Source organism: Anolis carolinensis, chromosome 6 (assembly GCF_035594765.1).
Source record: "Anolis carolinensis isolate JA03-04 chromosome 6, rAnoCar3.1.pri, whole genome shotgun sequence".
Classification (NCBI taxonomy): domain Eukaryota; kingdom Metazoa; phylum Chordata; class Lepidosauria; order Squamata; family Dactyloidae; genus Anolis; species Anolis carolinensis.
Window position 1 is genome coordinate 74,517,455 of NC_085846.1, and position 24,520 is coordinate 74,541,974.

The following is a 24,520-nucleotide window of genomic DNA, read 5'->3' on the forward strand; positions in this document are numbered from 1 at the left end:
CAACAAACATTTCAGTTTCTTTTTTCACTGAATAATTCAAATGTTAACATTTCATTATATATGTCCCTTTCTAGCCTAATATAAATTCACCTAACGTATTATGCAAAAAATGTAAGTGAAAGGTCTTTTTTTTTTCAAATAATGTTCACAACTTCACAGGAAGATGGTATCATACTATCTTTTGACCCAGTAGCTATTGTTATTATGCCGGTTTTAATTCTGACTATGGATGTATTTCATTTGTCCATCATCTTTCTCCCAGAGTGGGATCCACAGTGATTTTCAGAGAGAGAGTAAATTAAAAACCCTCCATGATAAAATGTAAAAACAATTACAATCACCTCAAATTATTTTTTAGAAAAACATATAAATGTTTAAAAAGATAAATGCCTCCCCTGCTTACACATTAAAAGCCTGCTTAAACAAAAAGGGGTTTGTATGGTTGCAAAAAGAAAGCAGAGAGGGAGTTTCAGATGGAGGAGCAGCCACTGAGAAGGCTTTCTCATATTCTTACCAAGTGAGCATTTATGGTGAGACTACATAAAGTCTTTAGAGTAGCAGGTTTAACAGTTTCTCCAGTCTACAATGAAAATTGCATCTATATTGTAATCTTGGCAATAAGTTATAAGGCCTCATGCTCAGAGACTTAGTGGTCCTAAAAAGCTATTTTAAAAAATTAGCCATAATCTTTTTGGCTTGCTGTGTTCCTAGCCTTTCAGTGATTCAGTGGTTAAATTCCAAAAGTTGTTTACACTTTTCTGAAATTCTTATATTTCAAGAACTTAGTATGATATTTGATGAGTAATAATATTTGGCATCTTCATTTACATTTAAACATTGGTGTTTTGAATGAGAGTCAACATGGTGTAGTGTGCTATGACTCTATAGAGACCAGGGTTCAATTCCTTATTCAGTCATAGAAATGCACTGGGTGACTTTGGGAAAGTCACATACTGTCAGCACCAGAAAACTCCTTGATAGATTTGCCTTAGGATTATGATATGTCGGAAAGTACTTGAAGGCACACAACAAATGGATGTTTCATTGGTGGCAGCTTTATATTTGAACAAGTAACACATAGTCTTTTGTACAAAAATTACCTTGTGGTGGCAATATTGTGTCATAAAAGTAATAACTTTGGGCTTTAGTTTCTTGCAGTTACAGCTTTAAACATCAATTAATGCCCATCCTCCATATACTTCATGCCATTTTAGATGTTGCATTTCTATTTTAAGCCAAGAAACCCCATGCAGGAGTTGCTATTTACATATCACACACTAATTGTCTTGAAACAACACATTTTTTGAAAACCTTGCAGCATGTGGTTCATCCATATTCTATGATACTTAGTCAGAAGGGAAATGGAAAGATTAAATATACTCTGTTTTAAGCAATGATGTGCAGAATGTGTTGCCTTTTTTCTGAGAATGTTGAAAGAGCATATGAAAGTAGTGATTTGTTTACAGCCTTTAAAGGACTACCATAAATTTTTACTGTATTTTTGTACTCCAGGAGCTATTCCTTTTTCTCTTGCTTCTAGGTAATAAGCGTTTCCCCCAGATTTAAAGGATGAATGTTTTATTTTTAGACTGTCTGATTTCATTTTATAATTGAATACATTTCTAGAAATATTGATGGTTTCATCATAAGAGGCCACACTAAATCCTCTGACAGACTTCAAGATCGAAATGCTGCCTGTGCCCTCCTGTATTTTGTCCCTTTCTTGCTATTTCCTTATCTGCATTTGAAAAAAAATACTGAAAGTCACAAATGGATTTTCACAGCTGATTATAATTTATCATCCACAGCATCTGCAGGGATTGCTGTGTCACAACGGAAGGTGCGTCAGATCAGTGATCCTATTCAACAGATTCTAATTCAGCTGCACAAGATCATCTATATCACACAGGTATGTTTTGCCAATGTTTTCTTCATGTGGATCAAACAGAAAATCTTCTTTCTTGTCTATTACTGTTCTATGTGCACAGCAGTCCTTTTCTTGGTTCTAGGTTGTGTTTGAGTGGAGGGTAGAAAATAATATCGGAGTTAATCAAATGTACATGCATTGATTTCTAAATGCTCATGCCTGTAAGCAAATCTCTAAAAACAATATACTGTGTTTCCCCAAAAATAAGACAGTGTCTTATATTTATTTTTACTCCCAAAGATGTCTTATTTTCAGGGGATGTCTTATTTTTCCATGAAGAAGAATTCACATTTATTAATGAACAAAAAAATGAACATTTATTATATACCGTACAGTAGTTGTCATCATAAACCACCATAACCAGACAAACTGTGAATCCTATCAAGAATTTCTTGTTACTACCATTATTTCCATGTACAACACTCTATGGTATGTACATTTACCAATCCCTCATGCTCTGGTGTTCTGTTCGGCAGGCATGCTTCCAAATAAAAACTTTACTAGGTCTTACTTTTGGGGGGAGGCCTTATATTTAGCAATTCAGCAAAACCTCTACTAGGTCTTATTTTCTGGGGATGTCTTATTTTAGGGGAAACAGGGTATATTCAGGGTCATCTCTGAAGGTAAACCAGAGCCCTCCTTGAAATCTGAACACTGCTTATGACAGGGCATCACAGTTCCTGCAAAAGCAACCTGAAAACAACAGACTTTTATTCCAAAATATGCTTTTTTCTTTTTAAAAATCATCCTAGAAAAGTGCTTGTATTCATCTTGATAGTCAGTCTTTACTGTCAATTTTATGGGGGTTTTTCCAGAGTTAGAACTGTTCTAGAGCTTTTGTCCAGTAGCTGCTAGTCTTTTGATTCTTTCTTGTGTCCCCCATACCCACAAAGAGGCTACTTTCCTATCATTCTAAGATGGTTTTCTGATCTCTTGTTCTCTTTATTAAACGTTTCCAATGTTTAGATAAACCATAACAGATTTTATAAGACCTATGTAGGAGTAAGATTAGTTTTCATTTTGTTCCTGTTCAGTTGTTTTTTGATTTATAATTGTATTATTACTTATTGGAGAGGGACCCTATACAGAAACTATTAACTAACCCTTTTTGCTACCAAATATACTTGTGGATGACCATGAACTTCAATATTAGGGGGAGCAAAAGGACCTTGCCTTCCACTATTATAGGGAGTGCCCCTTCTCGTAGTTCCAATCAGTTCGTAATATAAGTAATGGGGCCTTTTCATGGTATACAATTAAAGGACTACTTTACACTATAACTCTCATGACAACATCCTATGGAATACAGACGGAATATTTAAAATTTACTGACAGAGAGCTGTAGAAACTCCACGATTCCATAGGATGTTGCCATGGTAGTTAAAGTGGTATCCTAATGCCATACCTATGTGGTATAAAAGGGCTGTAGATCTTTGGGAGTGTTTCAGTAGAGAAGTGGAAAGATAGGGCACTTCCAGACAAGCCCTATTTCCTAGGATCTGATCCCAGGTTTTCCATTTATCCCAGATTATCTGGCAGTGTGGTCACATATAATCCAATTTAAAGCAGAAAACCTGGGATCAGATCCTGGGATATAGGTCCTGTCTGGAAGGGCTCAGAGTCAGGTTTGAAGATGGTTGTCTAGCAAACTAGGATGGTGGTGGTCCTGTCTGGAGAAAATATGTCTCTTTCCCATTGCATATTTCTGAAAAATTTCAAAATTTCACAACATGTATCTTTATGTAGCCCCTCCTTCTATTTGGACCTTGAACTCAATTCCTTCTCATTACTCATAAGTTCCAATTTAATGCCTCCAATTCAATATTCCATATTTTTCAGGCTGGATTTGGGTTTATTAAAAATAATATATGAGATACAACAAAACTCCAAAATTAACCCTGCTTTTCCCAAACTCTATTTTTTTTGCCTAAAATTATACTACTTACAAAACTTGACTTCACAATGGTGTGTGTGTGTTTGTGTGCATTTCAGTAGTAGTGATCTAGATCAGGATTTCTTAAAAGTTTTTCCACTCACAACCCCTTTCTGCCCAAGAAATTTTTATGTAATCCTAAATATATTGATATATAAAATAGGTATAAAAATCAAACATTTATTTGAAAATAAATCATCACATACAAAACTTGCTAAATAGGCTGATTTTCCATTTTTGTGGAATATAGCTGAAGCATTTTCTTCAGAGTCCACTGTAAACACTGCATATTGTTGCTAACAGATCTTTGTAAATGGATATTGTTCAGAAACCTTCTATTGCCAATTTTTGTGACCTCAACATTGAGTTAAGTGGGCCCTATTTGGGGTCAAGACCCACAGTTTAAGAAGCAGTGTTCTAGATGTTTCTGATAAATAGTTATAGAAATAGAATAGAACTTGTAAGCATATATTGATGAATGAGTAGAATTAGTAGATGTTGCAAAGCAAAAGAGGATGGTATGAAGATAGCTAAGCTGCCACATTTTGGATCAGCAAATAACTTTTCCCCCTAAACTTCTAGACATTCCTGTTTATTTTGACAAGTGACCTTGATTTATAATGAGGCTTCAGATTTTCACAGTGGATCTTACTTCTGAGAAAATAGGCATAAGATTGCACTCTACACTTTCTTAGCTATTACCCTCTAAATTCAGAATGTACATCTGAATTTATTGGCAGCTCAATCCAGGTCCTAGTAATATCTTCATGTCATTGGTCTTCATTCATTATCTTTGAGTATTCATTCAGCCACCTTTCCTTTACACCCTTGTGGTCATCCTGTTATTCACTATTCTTGATGTGTGTGTTTTTTTGTTCAAGACCTCTTTGTTTCTAGGGCAGTCTTATCATATGTTGTAAGATTTGTTACTTCCATGCTTTGTATCTTAAACCTGCTTGCTTTTTTATCAGGCTTTACCAACTTTCCTCTTTTGAAAGCATAACTTTTTTGTTCTTCTCAAAATCAGGGTCCACATTGGCAAGCCTGGTTAATACATCCAAAGCTTTTTTTTATAATATATTCTGTGACTCCATAACAGAGATTCTTTATTATGACTCTCACTGAGCTCCTCTAAATTAAAATACAACCAAGGCTCATTACATCACAGTTGTACTTCGGCTGCAGCATAAAGTGTGAAACAATGCTTCTATCAATGATTTTCCATTGTTATGTTCCTTGTTGTTTTCAAGAAGGCATTCTGCTTGGCAAGATTTTGTAAACCAATATGATTCCATTTGTCTCAAGTTCAGGGAAGGGGATTTTCTTCCTGAATGCACAGTACTGAAGATGTAAATGTATGTGATGGGCAGTCTTACAGGATTAAAAATATATCTTGTTTCATGTCCACACATTCAGATTTCTTTAAGGAATTTCTGAAATATTTTTTCTCTTGTTCAAGCCCCCCTCCCCATTAAGGAGTCATGGATGTATATTTAGCTAGTTGTGAATTTTCACAAAAGGTATATTCCCTGAAATAGCAGTAACCTAGAAGTCATAATCAAATGATAAATGCTAGCAATGTTGATAAAAAAATATGCTTTGAGGTTTCCTGTCAATGCAATGATAGCTTCCCAATCAGTCAACCTCAACCTGGCACTTTTCAGATATGTTGAATTATAACTCCTTTCAGAAAGCATGATGGAACTTATAGCCCAATGTATCTAGAGGACATCAGGTTGTAAAACCCTTGATTATTGTTGCTGTATGTCAGTATTTTAATGTGATACCCTTAAATTCCATGTTAATATTTGGCAAGAAATGTTCACTGTTAAGTCCACTTATTTTAGACTAGCTTGGGGACCCAGCAGTGCCTGGGTTATTAGAAGAAGGCATTGGTTGTTTTGGGATGTTAGGTAATATCACTTTCCTCTGATGACCTCCAGTATTTTTTGTTGGTCATGGGGGTTCTGTGTGGCAAGTTAGTTCCAGGTCCATCATTGGTGGAAACCAGAGTGCTCTTTGATTGCAGGTGAACTATACATCAAAATACCTACAATGGCTATAAATCTAGGTGAAGTCTCCTCCAAATCCCTCCAGTATGTTCTGTTGGTCATGGGGTTCTGTGTGCCAAATGTGGTCCAGGTCCATTGTCAGTGGGGGGTCACAGTGCTCTGACTTGATGCAGGGTGATCTACAACTTCCATTATGTGGAGTCAATCCCCCAAACTCTTCCAGTATGTTAGTTGCTGCTCAGTTATGCTCTGTTACGCAGACAAAGTTGAAAAGTTTAGGAAAGGGTTAAGGGAGAGGCAGTGGGTGGGGTCATGCAAATTCTACACCAGTGGAAAGAGAAAGGAACCTTGGGATGTCTGAGGAAACACGTAAAATCTAGGATTAAATTGTCCCCGAATGAAAGCATTCCTTGGGTGGTGGGCTGAAGTGTTTGGGGAAAACATTGGCAGGGTTTGGGCTACATGTTCATGGCCGTCACTATAACCTGCAATGTGAGTGGAAAGAGTGCCTTTGGAGTTTTTCAACACTTGGAACTATAGCTGTTTGTGAAGGTGGGAGGCTGTCTGTGTAAGTAGATACCTCTGCCACATACACACATAGAGATTTTCACTTTTATTATGTGTATAGATTGCTGGATATTAATATTATCATATCTATATAGCTGTATCTAATATAAGATATGGAGCCCCCGATGGCGTAGTGAATTAAATCCTTGTGACTTGAAGGTTGGGTTGCTGATCTGAAAGCTGCCAGGTTCGAATCCCACCCGGGGAAAGCACGGATGAGCTCCCTCTATCACCTCCAATTCCATGCGGGGACATGAGAGAAGCCTCCCACAAGGATGATAAAAACATCAAAACATCCGGGCATCCCCTGGGCAACATCCTTGCAGACGGCCAATTCTTCTCACACCAGAAGTGACTTGCAGTTTCTCAAGTCGCTCCTGACACGAAAAAAAAATCTAATATAAGATTTTGAGAAGTATATTTCTAAGGAGTATCTGTTCAAGACGAGAGAAAAGAAGATTGGCCCAAAGAACATTAATAGCACATTTCTACAAAACTCCACATGTAAAACCAAATTGAAGATCTGCTTCATCCATGTTAGGGAAGCATTAGAAGACTTGGCTTGGCTGATCTTTCTGCTCCTTTGCTTGATGCTTTATTTTGGCCACAGGACAGTATAAAAAAATTAATGACTGTTTGATAACATGGATACTGAGGCATAGCTTTTTCTAATTTTCTGTTGAGTCTCAACCAGAAGGAAGATGTTTCTACTCCTGATAACTAAAGTTTGTCACCACTTAAGTAATTCTGCAATGCAGGAAATAATTCCATTAAATCAAAGTGCCATCTGTACTTTGAATTTAATCAAATAATATGGTAAAGGAAGTACAGCAGCTCACTGATTAGTCCCTAGAGCTTTCAGATGCTTCTGTACAACCTATAGTGTTGTGAAACAGGGTGATTAAAAGCAAGTGTTTAAACCCATCAGTTGCAACTTTTCTCTAACAAGCAAAAGAGCTGGAGTTCATAAAGCAAGAGTTCCCATTGTTAGTTCTGGGCTCCCAGCAGCCTTTCCTGTTCTGTTTCCATGGCAACAGGTTTCATTCTGATCTGGGGGAAAAAACTCACAAGCTTTAAGAAATGATTATGTAAACCTCTTACCTTATTTCCACTCATTTGACATCTAAGTCTCTAAAAACAGAAGCAGAAATGAAAGCCAGTAGTAGAAGCAACTTTGCACAATTTCTTCAATTGGTGGTGGCCTCCCAGCCTCCTTATTTATTTGAAGAGAATCCAGTATGAGGAAACTTCTTTCTTCTCTCTTACCATTGCTTTGGATGTTCATTGTTGATCACTTTTCAACACATATATGAACTTTAAAGTCCAAGCCATTTCAGAGTAATATGCATTTATTTCCTTAAACTATCCGCTATGTCACTTGTGACTCATATTTAATTTCTAGAAGTGAAGTTGCTTCATCTCAAGTCTACAGTGTTCCCTCACTACTTCACAGTTCACTTTTTGCAGATTCGCCCTTTCGTGGTTTCTCAATAAACTCTAAAAGACTATTATAAATCATAAAAAATTGCAATTTACAGCCTAAGGAAGGAAGGAAGGAGAAGCCAAAGGGAGAGAAAAGGGAGCCCAAGCGGCAACAGAAGGAGAAGGAGGCAATTTATCAATACAAGATTGGTTGTACAAGGAGGCAATTTATCAATACAAGACTTAAAATAGTGTATAACTACTAAAATAATGTATAAATATTAAAATAAATATAGCATCCCTACTTCATGGATTTTCACTTATTGCAGGTGGTCCTGGAACCTAATCCCAGCAATAAGTGAGGGAACACTGTTATTTGAAAATCTTGATATGTAGTATGTCTGGATCATATCATGAAATCAATGCAGCCCATCTATTTTTCGCTTAAATCATCCATACCCCAAAACCAGTATTTTAGTGCATATTAAAAGTTGTCTCAATTGACTTAATTTTTTAGGATCTGTCCTTTAAATGTATTATGTACCCCCAAAAAAGTGTAAAATATTGTCTGAGGAACACATGTGTTTGGAATCGTGTAGAGAGCATGGATGCTTGTTGTAAGCCATTGTCTCCCAGCTATATGGATATTTTTTAAAAGATTGGAAGCTGAAGTATTTGAAAAATCTGCAGTTAAAGTTTTAATCAATAAAGAATGAAGAAATAAGCCTGTAGCTTTAAAATATTATTGATACAGCATCTTCGGTGTACATTAGCTTTACATAGCATCAGAAACAAAGCAAAACAAAACAAACCAAAAATCTTTTTAAATGCAGAATTTAAATGTAGATAGACAAGAGTGACCAAGTATGAACATGAACAAATTTGCATCACCACGGGATTTTTTTCTTGCTATTGACATTTGCATCCTATGTTCCTTCCATTATTGAATTTTCAGTAGTATATATGAGTTTTTCAGGCAGTTTCCTGTTTAAGCACATTTCAGCAAGACTACTTAATTATGTATCTTGAGATCATGCCCTAGGATTGGTTCAGTTGTTTCCATTTTCTTTGGGGGTCAAGTCCAAGGGCATTGTGTTATTTTAATATTTGAATATCAAGGAAAGATTAATGGAATAGACAGTGGTGTTTAGAAGGAGTGGAGAGTTTCAGAAATAAGGAAAAGGTGGAGAGAATATAATATTTTACTGATTCAAAATGTGCCAGATCTGGAAAACTGAATCCACTTTTGTAGATCAGCACTTAAGGGTCAATCAATGGAGAAGAAACCAATTAATTTGGAGTGGAAAATGTATTATGATAGTGAGATATGCTGAAGATATCCTGATAGTGTATAGTTTACACTTGGCCACAAGTAGACCTTTCAATATTCGACTTTCTGGAAAGACCCCAGTTTGGATTTTTGTTTTTCTTCAACTTAGGAGTTGCTGCTATGAGTAACCTGATTAGGATGAATAACCTGAAGCCTCACACTGGTGCAATCGTACTAAACTGTTTTGCATTATTACTGAATAAGGACATTAAGTGACTGCTACATAAAAACTATTATAAGGGGGAGTAATAATGAATAGCATTTATGTCCTGAAAATCATCATTGAATTTGTGAGAGTTGTATAAACAAAGGAGATAAAAGAATGAGTCCTAACTGCATTTTCTAAAATAAAATTGTGCATGCTAGTCATTCATTTTATCCCTTGTAGCAATGGTTATGTTTTCACGTTTCTCTTTACAATATGAAAGAGTACCGAAAGCTATTAACTTTTTCTTGCATCTTCAAACAGCTTCCACCAACCTTACATTGCAACTTGAAAAGAAGAGTCATCGAGAGATTCAAGAAATCATTGTTCAGTCAGCAGAGCAATCCATGTAACTTGAAAGCAGAAATCAAAAAGGTGCAGTATTCTAAATTTCGCTCCAGAAGTAAACATGGTTTTGTTGTTGTTGTTATTGAAATATGGACCACATATCCATAAAAATGCATGCCCTTGATTAGCATCGCACCATCGTCCTTGAAGATAGTTATTTGGAAAACAATTCACTTTAAATTTGAATTAAATTAATTTGAATTGCATTAAATTGACTTTATAAACAATAATTAGTTGTTTGAAATTGTAAATTAATCTGGAGATAAACAACAAATTTGGATCTACTATTTCCAGTGTTAAAGTAGATCCATCAAAATTAATAGGGTATAAGTTAGGCGTGATTAAGATCTCAATATTCATCTCAATAGATCCATTTAGGTTTGCAACATTGATACATTTAGCCTAGTGGTGCATTTAAAAAAAAGCATGGCAATATGCATAAAATAGGAGGGAAAGCCTGATATCTGCCTATAAATGGAGATACCAAACCATTTCTGTTGGAGACTGAAGAATTATATTTCATCGATATGATCATGAAGTAGGGATTCAGAAACAAAATTCAAAGAATACACACTCACTATATAATGCTTCATAGAATTTAATGTATAAGTAATTGCATAATGATTTGGATCTCCTGTTTTCATAAAATGTGTTGTTGTTGTTTTAAACAATCAGTTTGGAATAATAGCAATGGCGGCCTGACACACTGTGATGCAAAGATTCCATGTTAATATTCACAGAGCAGTCATCTGTCTGTCTGCTTTATTGTAAAAATGGGAGATGATCTTGAGTGATTTGGATTTTGAGTGGAATTGCAAAAGGAAAATTAAAAGGCAATGTTTCAGGCACTATAAAGGGCCGCAAAAGCCCTCCCCGTTCACCCACCCACCTGCCCGCCCGTGCCTCGGCTCCTTCGTTACGCCGGGGCCGGCAACACCGGTGCCCGGCATGGCGAAGGAGTCAGACGTGCGTGTTGCTAGGTAGATAGCAAGCTACCTAGCAACACGCACGGGGCACTCGCCCCTTGGGAGGTGCCCCCTGCGTGTTGCTAGGTATCTTACTAACTACCTAGCAACACGCAGGGGCCGCCTTCCAAGGGGCGAGCGCCCCGTGCATGTTGCTAGGTAGCTTGCTATCTACCTAGCAACACGAACGCCAGTGAGCAGGTGAACGGGGAGGGCCTTTGCGGCCCTCCCCATTCACCTGCTCGGATTACACGGAGGCTCGAACGAGCGGGGCTCGAACGAGCGGGGTTTTACTGTATGGGGTTTTAGAGAAGGTTTTGGTGCAGACTGATTGCTACTTTATATCTTTTTTGTTGTCTGGGATCCCATTTTATCTTGTTTTGTCATTGGTATAAATACCACTAAGGCACCAGATCCCATCTGATCTAGGAAGCTAAGCAGTATCAGCCATCGTTATTCAAATGCCCCAAATTATATTTTAGGAGGAGGAAATAGCAAAATCACCTCTGAACATTCCTTGCCTTTAAAAATACTATAAAATTTATGAGGTTGCCATAAGTGGAGAGGTGACATGAAGGCACACACATAGATATATAATTATTGTTTTTATTATCTTATTTATTTTTATTTTAAGTTACTGAGTTAATGCAAGGAAAAGTAAAATAACAAGTATCAAATAAATAACAACAATCAGCTAAATCAAATCATTTTTCTTTATTGTGCAAAAATAACACAACCTTACGTACTCTGAACCCTGAAAGTAGATCAAGAGATTTGCTCTTTCTTGCACATTCATTGATCTTTTTGTTGGATGTTACATTGCTGTGAATCAGCTGGTCTTACGTTATGTGGTTAAATTTCTGTAATTCAGGTAGAGAACAAGAGAAATCGCAGCTTTCCGTTAATCTCTCAGTGCAAATTAAAGTGTGTGTGCTTTTGTGCTTGGTCATCCTGCACATGACCTTAATTTAAAAATAGTGCATCGTTCCTTGTGTCTATTCCTGGGTAGGGTTTCCTGCATTGATTCTCAATATCACTTCAGCGATTCCCCACTTCTCCCATGTGATAACAGGGCAAATCTAGTTATCGTTTCATAATGGTGATCTATGTTGAAAAATGTTAATTGTGATGTGTAAATTTTATCTGGAGCTCATTTATCTCACCCATGATTTACATTTCTAGCTTCATTCTCATTTTTAAATGAATGAAAATGAATAGGCTGGAAATGTTCATGGGAAAGTAGAAGTGGAAGGTGAAGATGTAATTGAAATGAGCAGGATATTCCCCAGAGGCTGGGAGAGTGATCCATAACCAAGTACTAATGCACCTTGCCAACACTCCTCCTGCATGGGTTGAATACACATCATATAGTAAAACTGAAGCAGACAACAGCATCTGAGTTGTGAACTTTTACTTCTGTAAATGGAAATGACAGTATGCTGACTTTAGCTCAAAACTGCAAATTAAACTTGATAGTCTTTAATATGAAAACCTTATACGAATTTATATTTCTAGAAAGTTATTCATCCATCTGAAAACCAACCAGTGCAAGGATGACTACCTGTCACTTTCAGGATTAGACATTTTATTTGGTATGCCAGCTGTCATTTTTCTGAGCAGTCTTAAAAGGGTAGAGTATCCTGGAAGTATTAAAAAAATTGAATTCACATTATCAGTGGATCAAAGCACTCTGTTGTGATGCAGCTCAGGAAAGTAGCCCCTTATAAACTCTGTGGAAAAAATAGCATTAAGGATTCAGATTTTCCTGTATATAGATGATATATCTATGCTGCATTGAGTCCCTATATTGAGAAAAAGGTGGAAATAATAAATACATCAATAGCTATCCTGTTCTTATGATGTCAAGCTCTTTAATGTGTCTTTGTAGCTATGACGGAGTGTTATGCAGGGACCCGCCATACCAGGGCACTTAGGTGAGTGGGGGCAGCAGCATTAGGAAGGAGACTGGCTGCAGACTAGAAAAACTAGCAGTATCTGGTTAGGAAGAAGGTGATGAATGCCTCTTCTTGACCTGGACGCTGTGTGGAATGAAAGACTTATGAGGTAAGGGACAGAGCAGGGCAAGGAGTGGAAAGCCGATGACTAATTTTTAAAGGGAAGGAAGCAGAGAGGGGAGATCTCTTGAGAAGGAGGAGGAGGATGGGGAGCCTGCTTGCTCACTGCAAAGTCACTTGGACATTACCTGATTGGACTTCCTTCAGTCAGGAGATCAAGGAGCTCTTCCCACATCAGCTTAACACAAATCACACAAACTTAACATGATTAATTGAGGAGCCACTGCTTGGAGGCTTTTAGTGTATGTGTTTCATGATTGCTGTTAGGAGAAAGGTTTTATCCACTTTGGCATCCTTTCTACCATAGATCCTGACCACTCCATTTCCAGGTGACCATGCCTGGTCCAAAGAAAGCCTCACCATAGTTCCAGGACCCCCTAATTCATGACAAAGTGCATATTCTCTTGCTGATGTGCATGTAACAGTGTTTCTGTACTTAGATTAACTTCCTCTACTAATAGATCACTGGCTCTGAGTTTATTACCTAATAATAATAATAATAATAATAATAATAATAATAATAATAATAATAACAACAACAACAACTTTATTCTTATACCCCGCCCCATCTCCCCGAAGGAACTCGGGGCGGCTTACATGGGGCCATGCCCGGACGCAACAGCACAAAATCAAAACAAGAACAATAAACAAATCAGCCAACAATAAAACATCAACATGGTTAAAACAATTATAAAAGGTCAATATACAAAATGATGTTAAAATCATGAGTTGGATCAAAAGATCTGGGCCAAGGTGCAGAAAAAATGTCAAGTCATCAGGGAGGGGTAATTACACAGCCTAAATGGGTGACAAGGAATTTGGTTGACATTTATCTTTGGCCTTTTTACAGCTTCTCCAAGGTTCTCCAGAGCTAATTGAGCCTAACTTTTTGACATCAGATTATCACCTGTTGCTTCATTCTTCAGCAGGAAGTACCTTGGTCCTAGATGACAGACCAGGTAATTGTAGCAGACACCACTATATTCAGCCATTAATGATAATATTGACCATGTTTAGTCAATACAAATTACTGATATTCAACTTATTTCTACATTTTTAGCACCAGATTCCCATCAGCTCTAGCTAGCATGGCCAGTGCTCGGGAGTGGTGAAAAGAGGTTAATACCTTTGTTGTGGAGCAATGTATATTGGTAGATAGGTCATGTGAGAACAAATTTTATGTAAGAAACAATTTTGAAAGGGAGACACATTTTGTGTACTTTCTTGTGATGAGAATAAAAATAGAAATTTCACTTGTGGCCAGGCACAGCAAAATGTGGTAAGTGTGTGTTTTTGTGTTCTGCTATTCTCTCTCTTCCTCTTCCCTTCTCTCTCATCCTTCTGCTGATACAGATAAGATGTTACAAAAGACCAAATAACACAATAAAGGAATTTACTGGTATTTTTTTTCAGGAGCTGATGGGTTGAGCACCGTTTGCTTTCATCAAAAGTAGACAGCTCTTTAAATAGACTTTAAAACAGCCCAAATCCACTCTCTTTGACCACTGGTGATCTCATCAGAACTTGTTCAACCATGTGCTTTTCTGCCTTCCCCTCAGGATCTTCTCTAGTTACAAAAAGGACATATAAGACTAGTGTGTAGGTGGTGAAATTTTTCTGTCCAATTTTGTTATCTAGTTCACTGCTTCTTAAGTTATGGGTCCTGGCCCCAAATGGGGTCCCCTTAGTTCAATTTTGAAGTCACAGATTTCTGTAAATGTGTTGTGTTCAGAAACTCTTTGGTTTCTGAATGCACACATTTACAAAAATCTGTTAGCACCAATGTTTACAGTGGACTGTGCAGAAAATACTTCAACTGTACTCCACAAAAAGGGGAAAATACCCTATTTAGCAACCCTTGCAAATGCTCCTTTATTATCAATAAATATTTTGTTATTATACCTAATGTATATACCTACTAGCTGTGCCCAGCCACGCTTTGCTGTGGAATAGTCTGGTGGTTAGGATCCCTGTTGTTAGGAAGCAAGCTGTCTTTGAAACTGCAAGGCTATTCAGTGCTATTTAAGGTGGCTAACAGAGGATTCCTCTGGTTAGGAAGTAGCCTGGCTTTGTAGCTGCAGGATTGTTCTGTGCTATTCAAGGTGGCTAACGGAGAATCCTTCTGGTTAGGAAGGAGCCTGGCTTTAAAGCTGAAAGAGTGTTGAGTTCTATTCAAGGTGGCCAACGGAGGATCCCTCTGGTTAGGAAGCAGCCTGGCTTTGAAGGTGCAAGGCTGTTCAGTGCTATTCAAGGTAGCTAATGGAGAATCCCTCTGGTTAGGAAGCAGCCTGGCTTTGAAGGTGGAAGGCTGTTCAGTGGTATTCAATGTTTCCAGTCCTCAGCAAAGATGGAAGGCACCATAGGGAGAGCGGGTTTTCTCTTCACACTGGAGGGGGCGGTGCAAGCGGGAGATTTCTTGCACCTGCGCAGAGTGGTTATTTGATATTTTGAGATTTTTCTGGCGTTTTCTGTGTGTGTGTGTGTGTGTGTGTGTGTGTGTGTGTGTGTTTTATGGTCACTCCTTGGGAAGTTATAAGTTTTGTGGCCAAATTTGGTGCGATTTGGTCCAGTTATGGATATTACATTTTTATGTATATAAGATTTTACCAGGGTCACATAAACCTTTCTTGGGCAGAAAGGGATCACAAGTGGAAAACGTTTAAGTAGCCCTTATCTAGTTAATAAGACTTTGGGAGAAATTCATTAAATTTGCATTTCAGGACAAACCTTGCACTTGTGAAATGTAACTATTATTTAAAATGCAGTTTGCCCTTGAAATCCATGTATTTCTAAAACCTGCAAAACAGTTTCCTCAGGAATTGTATACATTTTAAAACATACAATCAAAAGACTTACACATTGTTCAAAATGCATTAGCATGCTTATATTGGTAAAAACGGTGAAATGTACATTCTTCAGTAGGAAATCACAAACAGAGAAAAAAAGCACAAAAAGTGTGTATATTCCAAAAAAAGGTGATGCATATAAGTGCATTAAAATATCTATGCAGAAATCAATACAAAATTTCGTGGAAGTTTCAAAATTGCAGTCCAGACACTACAAAAGAAAAAAAAAAATACATGTAATAGTGAACTGCCAAAAGCAGGATCTTAATAAATGACAACATAAAATCTAAAAAAGAGAATCGAAACAAAATCCTAATTGACAGATTGTCACATTCTTGAATAGCTGTGGCCTGAAATGAAATGTAAGCAGTTATTTATTAGACACTGGGTGGAGGCAATGATCTTAATGGGAGTTAACCCCTTACCGCGTTGAGCAGATAGTTTCTCAGTTTATTTTGACAGTGCAATTGGGGGTGGGGGGGGGGGGGGTGGGGAACAGAGCTGGGCAAAAACGTCCCAGAAATCATTGCATCATTGTTTGATCAGAACAATAGTTATACATTTTGCTGCATATCTTGGCTCCTATGAGGGCTAGAGACTTGTTTTTTTGCCAACAGGCACTGGATCAGATGCCTAGATTCCAGATAAAGCTCAGGTGACTAGATGACCTGACAGCCCTAATTCCATAACATATCCTCCTGTACATGCACTGTATCTTTCAAGCCCAGAATACATTACTTATTAATTGACAAAGTCTAACTATTCATCCTTTTAATTCAGGCTTTTTTGCTCTAACTTTGGGACCAAAGTTAGGGCTTTGTGAAATGTTCCTCCCATATCTAAAAATCAGCCAGTGTCCAATAAGATTTCGGTTTTGTTTGGTTATTATTGTAATAAATTATATCATAAAATAATGACAAGTTTATATAGTTAAGAATACAGTCCCCATGTGGCACATACTTGTATGAGCCTTATCTTGCTATCCAGTATTATTTGATTTAATTTACTCATAGGTTTTCCTAGAACTTTTGACATGAATGAAGGAATGACATACGAACAAATGCAGGTGAGACATTACATTGTTTTAGCAATTTTGTAAATTCGTGTAGTTCTGTTCTTGTAACACATAATGAAAACCTGAGTGCTTGATTTCCACAGACTGTGATTGAAGAGGTTCTGGAGGAATGTGGTTATTACCATTTCACCTCAAATAGGTAAGTATCATTTCCTTGCTCCTTTTCTGCTTTGCTTTTGACAGCAAGCAAAGCCCTTCTTATTTAAACATTCTTTTGGCTATTAACTGAGTCTGGGCTTTTACTTGCAGGTTATGTTTAAAATGCTTTTAAGCTGTTTTAAAGTAATTTTGCATTTAATAGGATAGTTTTAAAAACATTTTTAACATTCTAATAATTACTTTGCAGTTGCACTTTGTTTTAATCTGTGTTCTAAACTGAGTTGGGTCCCATATCTGGAGCAATATGGAAGGTTTAGTACACACTCGTGTATTTAATTTTAATTGAGTGCATGACTTCATGATAGGCGAGTATGTGCTTCACAGAACTCATAACATTTTAGCCTATATTTTGAGTAGCCATAGCTGCTAAATTAACAAACAATAGCACCATACCTTGTAATACATTTTTGCGTGTTACGTTCTTTTACCCAGTAGAAGTTCAAAATGAGGAGGCTTGTAATCATTTTTATAGATGTGACTTTGTTATACATGTCCTTGTAAAAATAAATAAATAAATTTCAGGGCTAAAAAGACTATCTGATATGCTGTTTGAATGTAGTACAAAAAAACTAGTGTGAGAAAGTAAGATGGAGGTAAAATTTAGAATTAATTGAAAGAAACTGGCCACTATAAACAACAGTGATGAAAGGTTCATCTACACTCTAGAACAGTGGTTTCCATCCTTTGGAACTCCAGGTGTTTTGAACTTCAGCTTCCACAATTCCCAACAGCTGGTAAGATGTCTGGGATGCACCTGGAGATGCAAAGGTTGGGAACCACTGCTCTAGAATTAATATAGGTTGGCACCACTTTCACTATCTCAATGCTGTGGAATCATGGGAGTTATAGTCAGGTGAGACACTAGCACTCTGTAGGAGAAACATAAAGACCTCGTGAAAATTACAGCAGCCATGATTCCATAACATTGAGCCATGGCAGTTAAAGTGGTGTTGAGCTGCATTAATTGTACAGTGTAGATGAATCCTAAAATAACCATTATTCTGGCTTTGGTAACTGCTGTCCTTTTGCTCCTCCACCATTGTTCATAATAAGTGCAAGCTTTTCATTATTGAACACAATGCCTCTCTGGTCAATTAATTTACCAGTAATTGGAATCAAATGGTCATGTGAAAATATGAACCGTCCTTATATTGTTACAAAAATTAATGCAACCTATACTATATGTACTTTGGCAGTCGCTCTCAAAAGATCTTTCTTATGTCCAACTCTACTTTTCCCATCCATCTCAAAGGAAGCTACTTTGGTTATAAAGCAGTGGCTAATTTCAATGGCAAACCAGATGAAAGTGAACAAACTGAAGCTTACTGCAAATTGTTTATGTCTCAATATCAAGTAGTGTTCCATTATCTAGGCAGAGGCCACAAGGGGGTACTAGAGAGAGAAGGATAGTTCATTCTATGGGGGTGGAGGGTGGGTTGAAGGAGGAAAACAATTTCCCTGCTTTTTGCTGGTTATTCTCCCACCCCCCTTCCCATGCCATAAACGAGGGTTGTTTCCACAACGGAGACGTGGATGAGAGGAATAACAGGAAAACAGGGGAAAATGGTTTTCCTCCTTCAACCCACCCTCCACCCCCATATCCTTCTCTCTATACTACCCCCCCTTTGGCCTCCGCCCAGATAATGAAACAGTACCCAATATTCTTCACCTACCATTTCTACCAATTTCTGGGATTTCACTTATCAACTGTTCTGCAAGTGAAAAATAGCCAATAACTTCCGCAGGGGGAGGTGATAAGTCTTCCTTATTCTGCTGATGCATCTCTGCTATATGCCAGGTTAAAAGCAGAAAGAGCCAGTCATGGCTAGGTGAGTATAAATGTTATGGATTTTCTCGTTCCATAAAAACACTTACAGCTCCTTAAATCTTAGGTATCAATATTATCCATGGGGAGCAAGGAATCATCCAGCCAGAAGATGAGCACCTGGATTTCTGTCTAGATTGGCATGTTTTGTAATGAGGTCTAAGTGCCTTGACTTCAGCTGTTATTGTCTTATTGCCAAAGGGAAGCACTTTCCTTAAATCACAGGAAGAGAAAAATCATTATGCTCCAAGGAGCTTACGAAGAGTCATCCAAGCAGTAGAATGGAAGTACTGTACACCACTTCTGATACCTTTTTGAATGTGTACTATGGACAGTCTTCGGTAGATCTGCATCAAGAGGAGAACATAATACTTCCAGTTAATTTTTCCTTTATATTATTTGGAAAGCACTGATGGTTATTCAGGATTGTTGGAAACATTTTCATTTTTTAAATTTGCTATTATATCAGAGATTTATATTCATATGAAGGGTATATTTTATAATTAAAACATATCAGATTGGGGGTGATGAATGAATATTTAACATCTTTGCTAAGTCAGGACAGGAAATTATCTCAAATCCATTTAGAATGCAGATTAATTCACAGTAGTCATCCTAAATATATGTAGCCTTTGGGGTATTGGGGATTTCTGCTGTAGACAGTATTAACAAGTCTGTAACTTCTGTTAATTGTTTACTATCAAAACTATAGCTTTAAGGGAATTCAGATTCTATAAACAAAGGAATGGTAGTGTACATAAGACATTTCAAAAGGGTATATTTATATGTAATGCTATATATAGCTATATATAGATACATACAGGCATATACAAATAAATATATTTAAGTGTATTTTTATTGATAGATTAGCACACAATGCACTTTGGAAAAACTGTATGTTTATGAAAAATGCATGTAAAATGTGTATGTGCAATTAATTTTTATCAAAATGTTTTTCTCTGAAATTTCAGCTACAGTGACTAGATATATTGTCTAAAATAAATTTTAATGGGATTCAATTCATGGTAGATCTCCATTTTAGCTCTGGGTTCTTCTGTATTTAAGATGACATACAGCACCATACAAATAGTTCATGCAACAGGGCTTTTCCTCTCCCATATCTACCCATGAAACCCCCAAAGACTCTTTTGATCTTCAAGAGCAGAATTGGATGAGGTTACAGGAGCTGGAAATTTTGTTCCACTTGTAGTGTCTGTTTTTTTGGCAGATGGACACAATTATGCTTCATCCATAGTGTACAATGTATGTGTTAGGAGTGTGCGAAACGACACAGAATCTGTTCTGTTTTCAGGTGCCCCCCAGGTTCTTGTTTTAGGAAGGTTCTTCCCGAAACGAAAACAGAAGGGATTCAGACACCCCTAGTATGTATGCACTGATGTTGTTTCTAGACTAGATTATTTATTACATGCCTTCATTACTAGTGAGCATGTTACTAATATAGATAACCTCATAGTTTGAGATAAATTTAGAATGTAGGATAGATTGTATATGTCCCCACTGCCCCTATCTCAGTTTGGCACCACCATTGTTGATTAACTTTGGTATCAGTCAGAAAAGAATACTATTTGAAAACTAGACAAAAGTACTTCAAGAACACCATGAGTAAAGGTTTTTTAAGTTAAGTATTATTGCAATGCTTTGTGCTTTCCATCAAGGTTATATTCTAGCAATGTTTGCTGCAGTGAGTATATAGAGAAAGTACACATCCCAGAATACTCAGTGGACCCTCTTGGGCACAATAATAAGCCAGGCAAGGGATGGCCATTTTATTCTTGGAGTTTCACATATCCTTTCCATATTTTTCTTGTTTACCCTGGTGAAATCATCTAAATGACTTATGGATGATAAACACTTCTGTAACAAGGGGCAGGACATTTCATATAGAAATTCTTGTAGGTTCTATTGTATGCTAGCTAATAGTACCACGTATAGCTCATTGGAAATAGTACAACAGTATTGTTACATATCTGACAACAATTGTTTGGATCTATAAAACCAAGAGCAATTTTTTTTCTCACACAGAAGCACTTTCCACACAATGGCATTTTTACACTCCCCCAAAAGTTGTTCCCAAGGATCATAATTTTTCATAGCAACATGAAATGTAGAATGGGAGATATTAATTGGGATAGAGGAATCGAAATTTAGTCACAGAAGAAACTGCTTGGAAAAATCACACACAGATTTATATACCAATACATAGACAGTGACACATTCTATGAGTTTGAACTAAACCAACATTGAGATGCCTCTCTTGCTTTCCGGCATCCATCTCACAGCAGGATATATGCTCTTAGTTCTAAGTAAATATATGGCCTGCCATAAATTCCATACAATTGTTAATACTACAAGGTACCTAGGAATATGAATACACACACACACACACACACACACACACACACATATAGGCTTGTAATTCATGTTGCTATGAAAATCTTCAAACCAAATGCTTATACAATGAAACTGAATTTCAAAATACCATCTGTAATGCCCTGTTAAATTGTGAAACAGGGACCATTCTGAGAAGTGATTACACATTTTGAAATTTCAGATAATAAAGTATGCTGATTGCTTTTAAAAACGTGTGTAATTATACTGGTAACCATCAAACTCAGCATTCATCATCTCGGGAATAGTAAAGTAATCATGGCATCTTACTATTTTTAGAATATTATATACCACAATCACTGAAGAGAAGAAGAATTTCCACTTGTAATATTTGTGATTTAATCGTTTGGTGAAGAGAGAAAAAATCCTGCTACCTAAAAAATAGGAAGATACACTGAGCACAAGATTCTACTTGAACCAAAATGTGGTGCCTCAGAAAATGTCCAAGATTTGTCAACCTGGGTCCCAAACCTGCTTCAGAATTCAGAAATCTGAAGGTTCACGTCTCCTATTCATTTTCTTTAGAAATCCTGAAATAGAACATTCGTTCTCATTTTTAGAACTGGAGAAAATAGTTGACTTATCAACTGGATGCAAGGGGGTTATACCTATCAATTTCAGGAGTCAGATCTGGCTAGATTTGCTAAAAACTTATTTATAAATACATCTAGAAAGAGACACTCACTGTCACCTTTGTTACTTTCTTCCACTGCTTTCCCCCATATTGCTGCTCCCACTTCCCATTGCTATCCTAGAAGACAAAGAAACCCAAACATGGTCTTTGCAGTCTATGGATAAATTTTCCAGGTGTGCTTTAGTCATACCATGTGAGGGCAGTGGACTGTGAGGATTTACACATTAGCCTGCAGAAAGGCCAAGGTAGCTTGTTCTTTTTTGAAAGTTTTACAAGATGTGAACCACAACAACCGTGAATGTTTGATTACTTTAACCTGGAGCTATGCAAGAAAATACTACTTTGTCCTCTACCAACCACCCTCCTTTGTAGTGGCATTGAGTGTTGCCTCTCTGCGCAAAAAAACCAAAATTGCATTATGGATGAATGCTTATCTTGCTTTGAGCCATGGCAAAGATGTGCCTTGTTCTGCAGTAACAGGAAGCAGTTGTAAATCAACATTAATGATACTCCTTGAATAGTAATACAGTAGAGTCTCACTTACCCAACACTTGCTTATCCAACTTTCGGGATTATCCAACGCATTTTTGTAGTCAATGTTTTCAATACATCGTGATATTTTGGTGCTAAATTTTTAAATACAGTAATTACTACATAGCATTACTGCGTATTGAACTACTTTTCTGTCAAATTTGTTGTATAACATGATGTTTTGGTGCTTAATTTGTAAAAGCATAACATATTTTGATGTTTAATAGGCTTTTCCTTAATGGCTCCTTATTGTCCAACAAATTTGCTTATCCAACATTCTGCCGGCCCGTTTATGTTGGATAAGTGAGACTCTACTCTAATGGGAAATAGTTCAGACCAGACTGAGTACACCCAATATTGGTGACTTGAAGACTTCCTGAACACAGGAAGGGAAAAAAATAGCACGTAGTATTCATACTTGGCAGATGCTCCACACACTGTCTCATCTCGGTTTGGGACCCACCTACCTTCGTGACCGTATCTCCCACTATAAACCTGCCCGATCTCTCCGATCATCTGGGGAGGCCCTCCTTACGCCAATTCCTATTTCCCAAGCCCGCCTTGTGGGTACTAGGGAGAGGGCCTTTTCTGTTGTGGCCCCTCGACTATGGAACTCACTGCCCATTGAGATCAGGCAAGCTCCCACTCTGTTAGCTTTTAAAAAAGATTTAAAAACATGGCTCTTCCGCTGTGCTTTTGGAGAGTAACTGTTTTTATTCTTCTTCTTGTTCCTCTCCAACATCTTTCCTCTAGACGGTTCCACCTTTGTATGTCCCTGCTCCCCGTGGTCTCCATTCCCTTATCTTTCTCACCCGAGTTTTAATCTTTGTATTCATGCGGCTGTTTTTACTGTTTTTTGTGATTTGTGTTGTAGTGTATATTGTATATTATTATTTACTGTATCGTTTATTGCTCTATATTATGTTGTATTCATACTTGTTATATTGTTTTGCTCTGGGCATGGCCCCATGTAAGCCGCCCCGAGTCCCCGCTGGGGAGATGGTGGCGGGGTATAAATAAAGTTGTTGTTGTTGTTATTATTATTATTATTATTATTATTATTATTATTATTATTATTATTATTATTATTATTATCTCAAACCCGAGTTTGCAATCTTACCATTGCCTGGTGCTACTTTATGTGAAGAAGCAATATTAGTTAATATCAATTGCTATTGCAAACTGGCTGCTTTGTTTGGAAGAATAATGGACAGCACAAATCACCTAATTGCATTTCCAGCTTCACACCAGTTCTGAGATTACTGTCTGCTTCTCCTACTTCAAAGGGAACACTGGAAGAGGCTCAGCCCTCATAACCCTCTCTACTTAAGAACCACAGAGGTGTAGACACAAATAAGCAATTTCTACCAAGGCTATCACACTTTGCAGCTCCACACGGCCTAGAGCAAATGTATGGGACCATGACCTGACAGCTTTCCAGGGCTACCCCAGTTCATCAGCTCCATTGAGGGGATCTTGGCTTTGAGTAACTAGCTATCCTACCCCAGTTGCTTAGTGTTGTGTCTCGAGTTCAGTCAACTGGTGCAGCTCATGTATCCATTCTATGGGATGCAATAATCTTGAATAAGTCAGTATTGTCCCCACTCTTCCTGACAGCCTCTAAAACAGTGATTTTCAACCTGTGGGTCCCCAGATGTTTTGGCCTTCAACTCCCAGAAATCCTAACAGCTAGGAAACTGGCTGGGATTTTTGGGAGTTGTAGGCCAAAACATTTGGGGACCCACAGGTTGAGAACCACTGCTCTAAAAACATTGGTTCTATTTCCAAGCTTCAGATGGTGCGCCTTCACCTCCTGTTCTTAGAGTAGCCATAGAGAGTCACATACCTACATGTCCCTCTCATTGCATTAAAAGGAACCTGTTCATGAACAGTATCATGCACTTTGTGAAAGCATAATTTATGTGTTGGGTGAGGATCCATTTTGAGATACTGAACCAGATCCCCACCCCAGACTTCCCTGTGCTGGATCCTCACATTTCCGACCCATTGTGGACCAGATAACAATGAGGTAGCCCTACATTGTGAGTGTGGTTATGTTTAGCTCCAAAACATGTCATGGTATAGTGATATACATACTATCCTGATACAGTGATATGGGCTGCTATCCCCTGATGCTAATTTGGAAATATTTCATATGAGCTGCATTTAGTATGTATCCACACAACGAATGATGCCACCAACACTCCCATGTGCTGGAGTCTCATTGTTCGGTAGTTCCCTACTTAGTGTTATATTT

At 37.5% G+C, this 24,520-nt stretch overlaps 1 protein-coding gene across 13 annotated transcripts in view; it reads left to right on the top strand.

The window, feature by feature from the left end:
• The window catches only part of nek10 (NIMA related kinase 10), a 106,521-nt gene extending 85,230 nt beyond the window's left edge, over window positions 1-21,291 (top strand). For 10 of the 13 annotated variants that reach the window (XM_062983787.1, XM_062983788.1, XM_062983783.1 and 7 more), the window contains 6 exons: window positions 1,809-1,909; window positions 9,661-9,771; window positions 13,635-13,743; window positions 16,644-16,696; window positions 16,789-16,844; window positions 18,757-21,291. In XM_062983787.1, coding sequence (XP_062839857.1) covers window positions 1,809-1,909; window positions 9,661-9,771; window positions 13,635-13,743; window positions 16,644-16,696; window positions 16,789-16,844; window positions 18,757-18,805 — 479 coding nt within the window. In that variant the 3' untranslated portion in view covers window positions 18,806-21,291. Of the gene's footprint in view, window positions 1-1,808; window positions 1,910-9,660; window positions 9,772-13,634; window positions 13,744-16,643; window positions 16,697-16,788; window positions 16,849-18,756 lie in introns of those variants that run through there. The other 3 variants (XR_010007098.1, XM_062983785.1, XR_010007100.1) reach the window with 3 other exon arrangements.
• The last annotated feature ends 3,229 nt before the right edge of the window (window positions 21,292-24,520 follow it).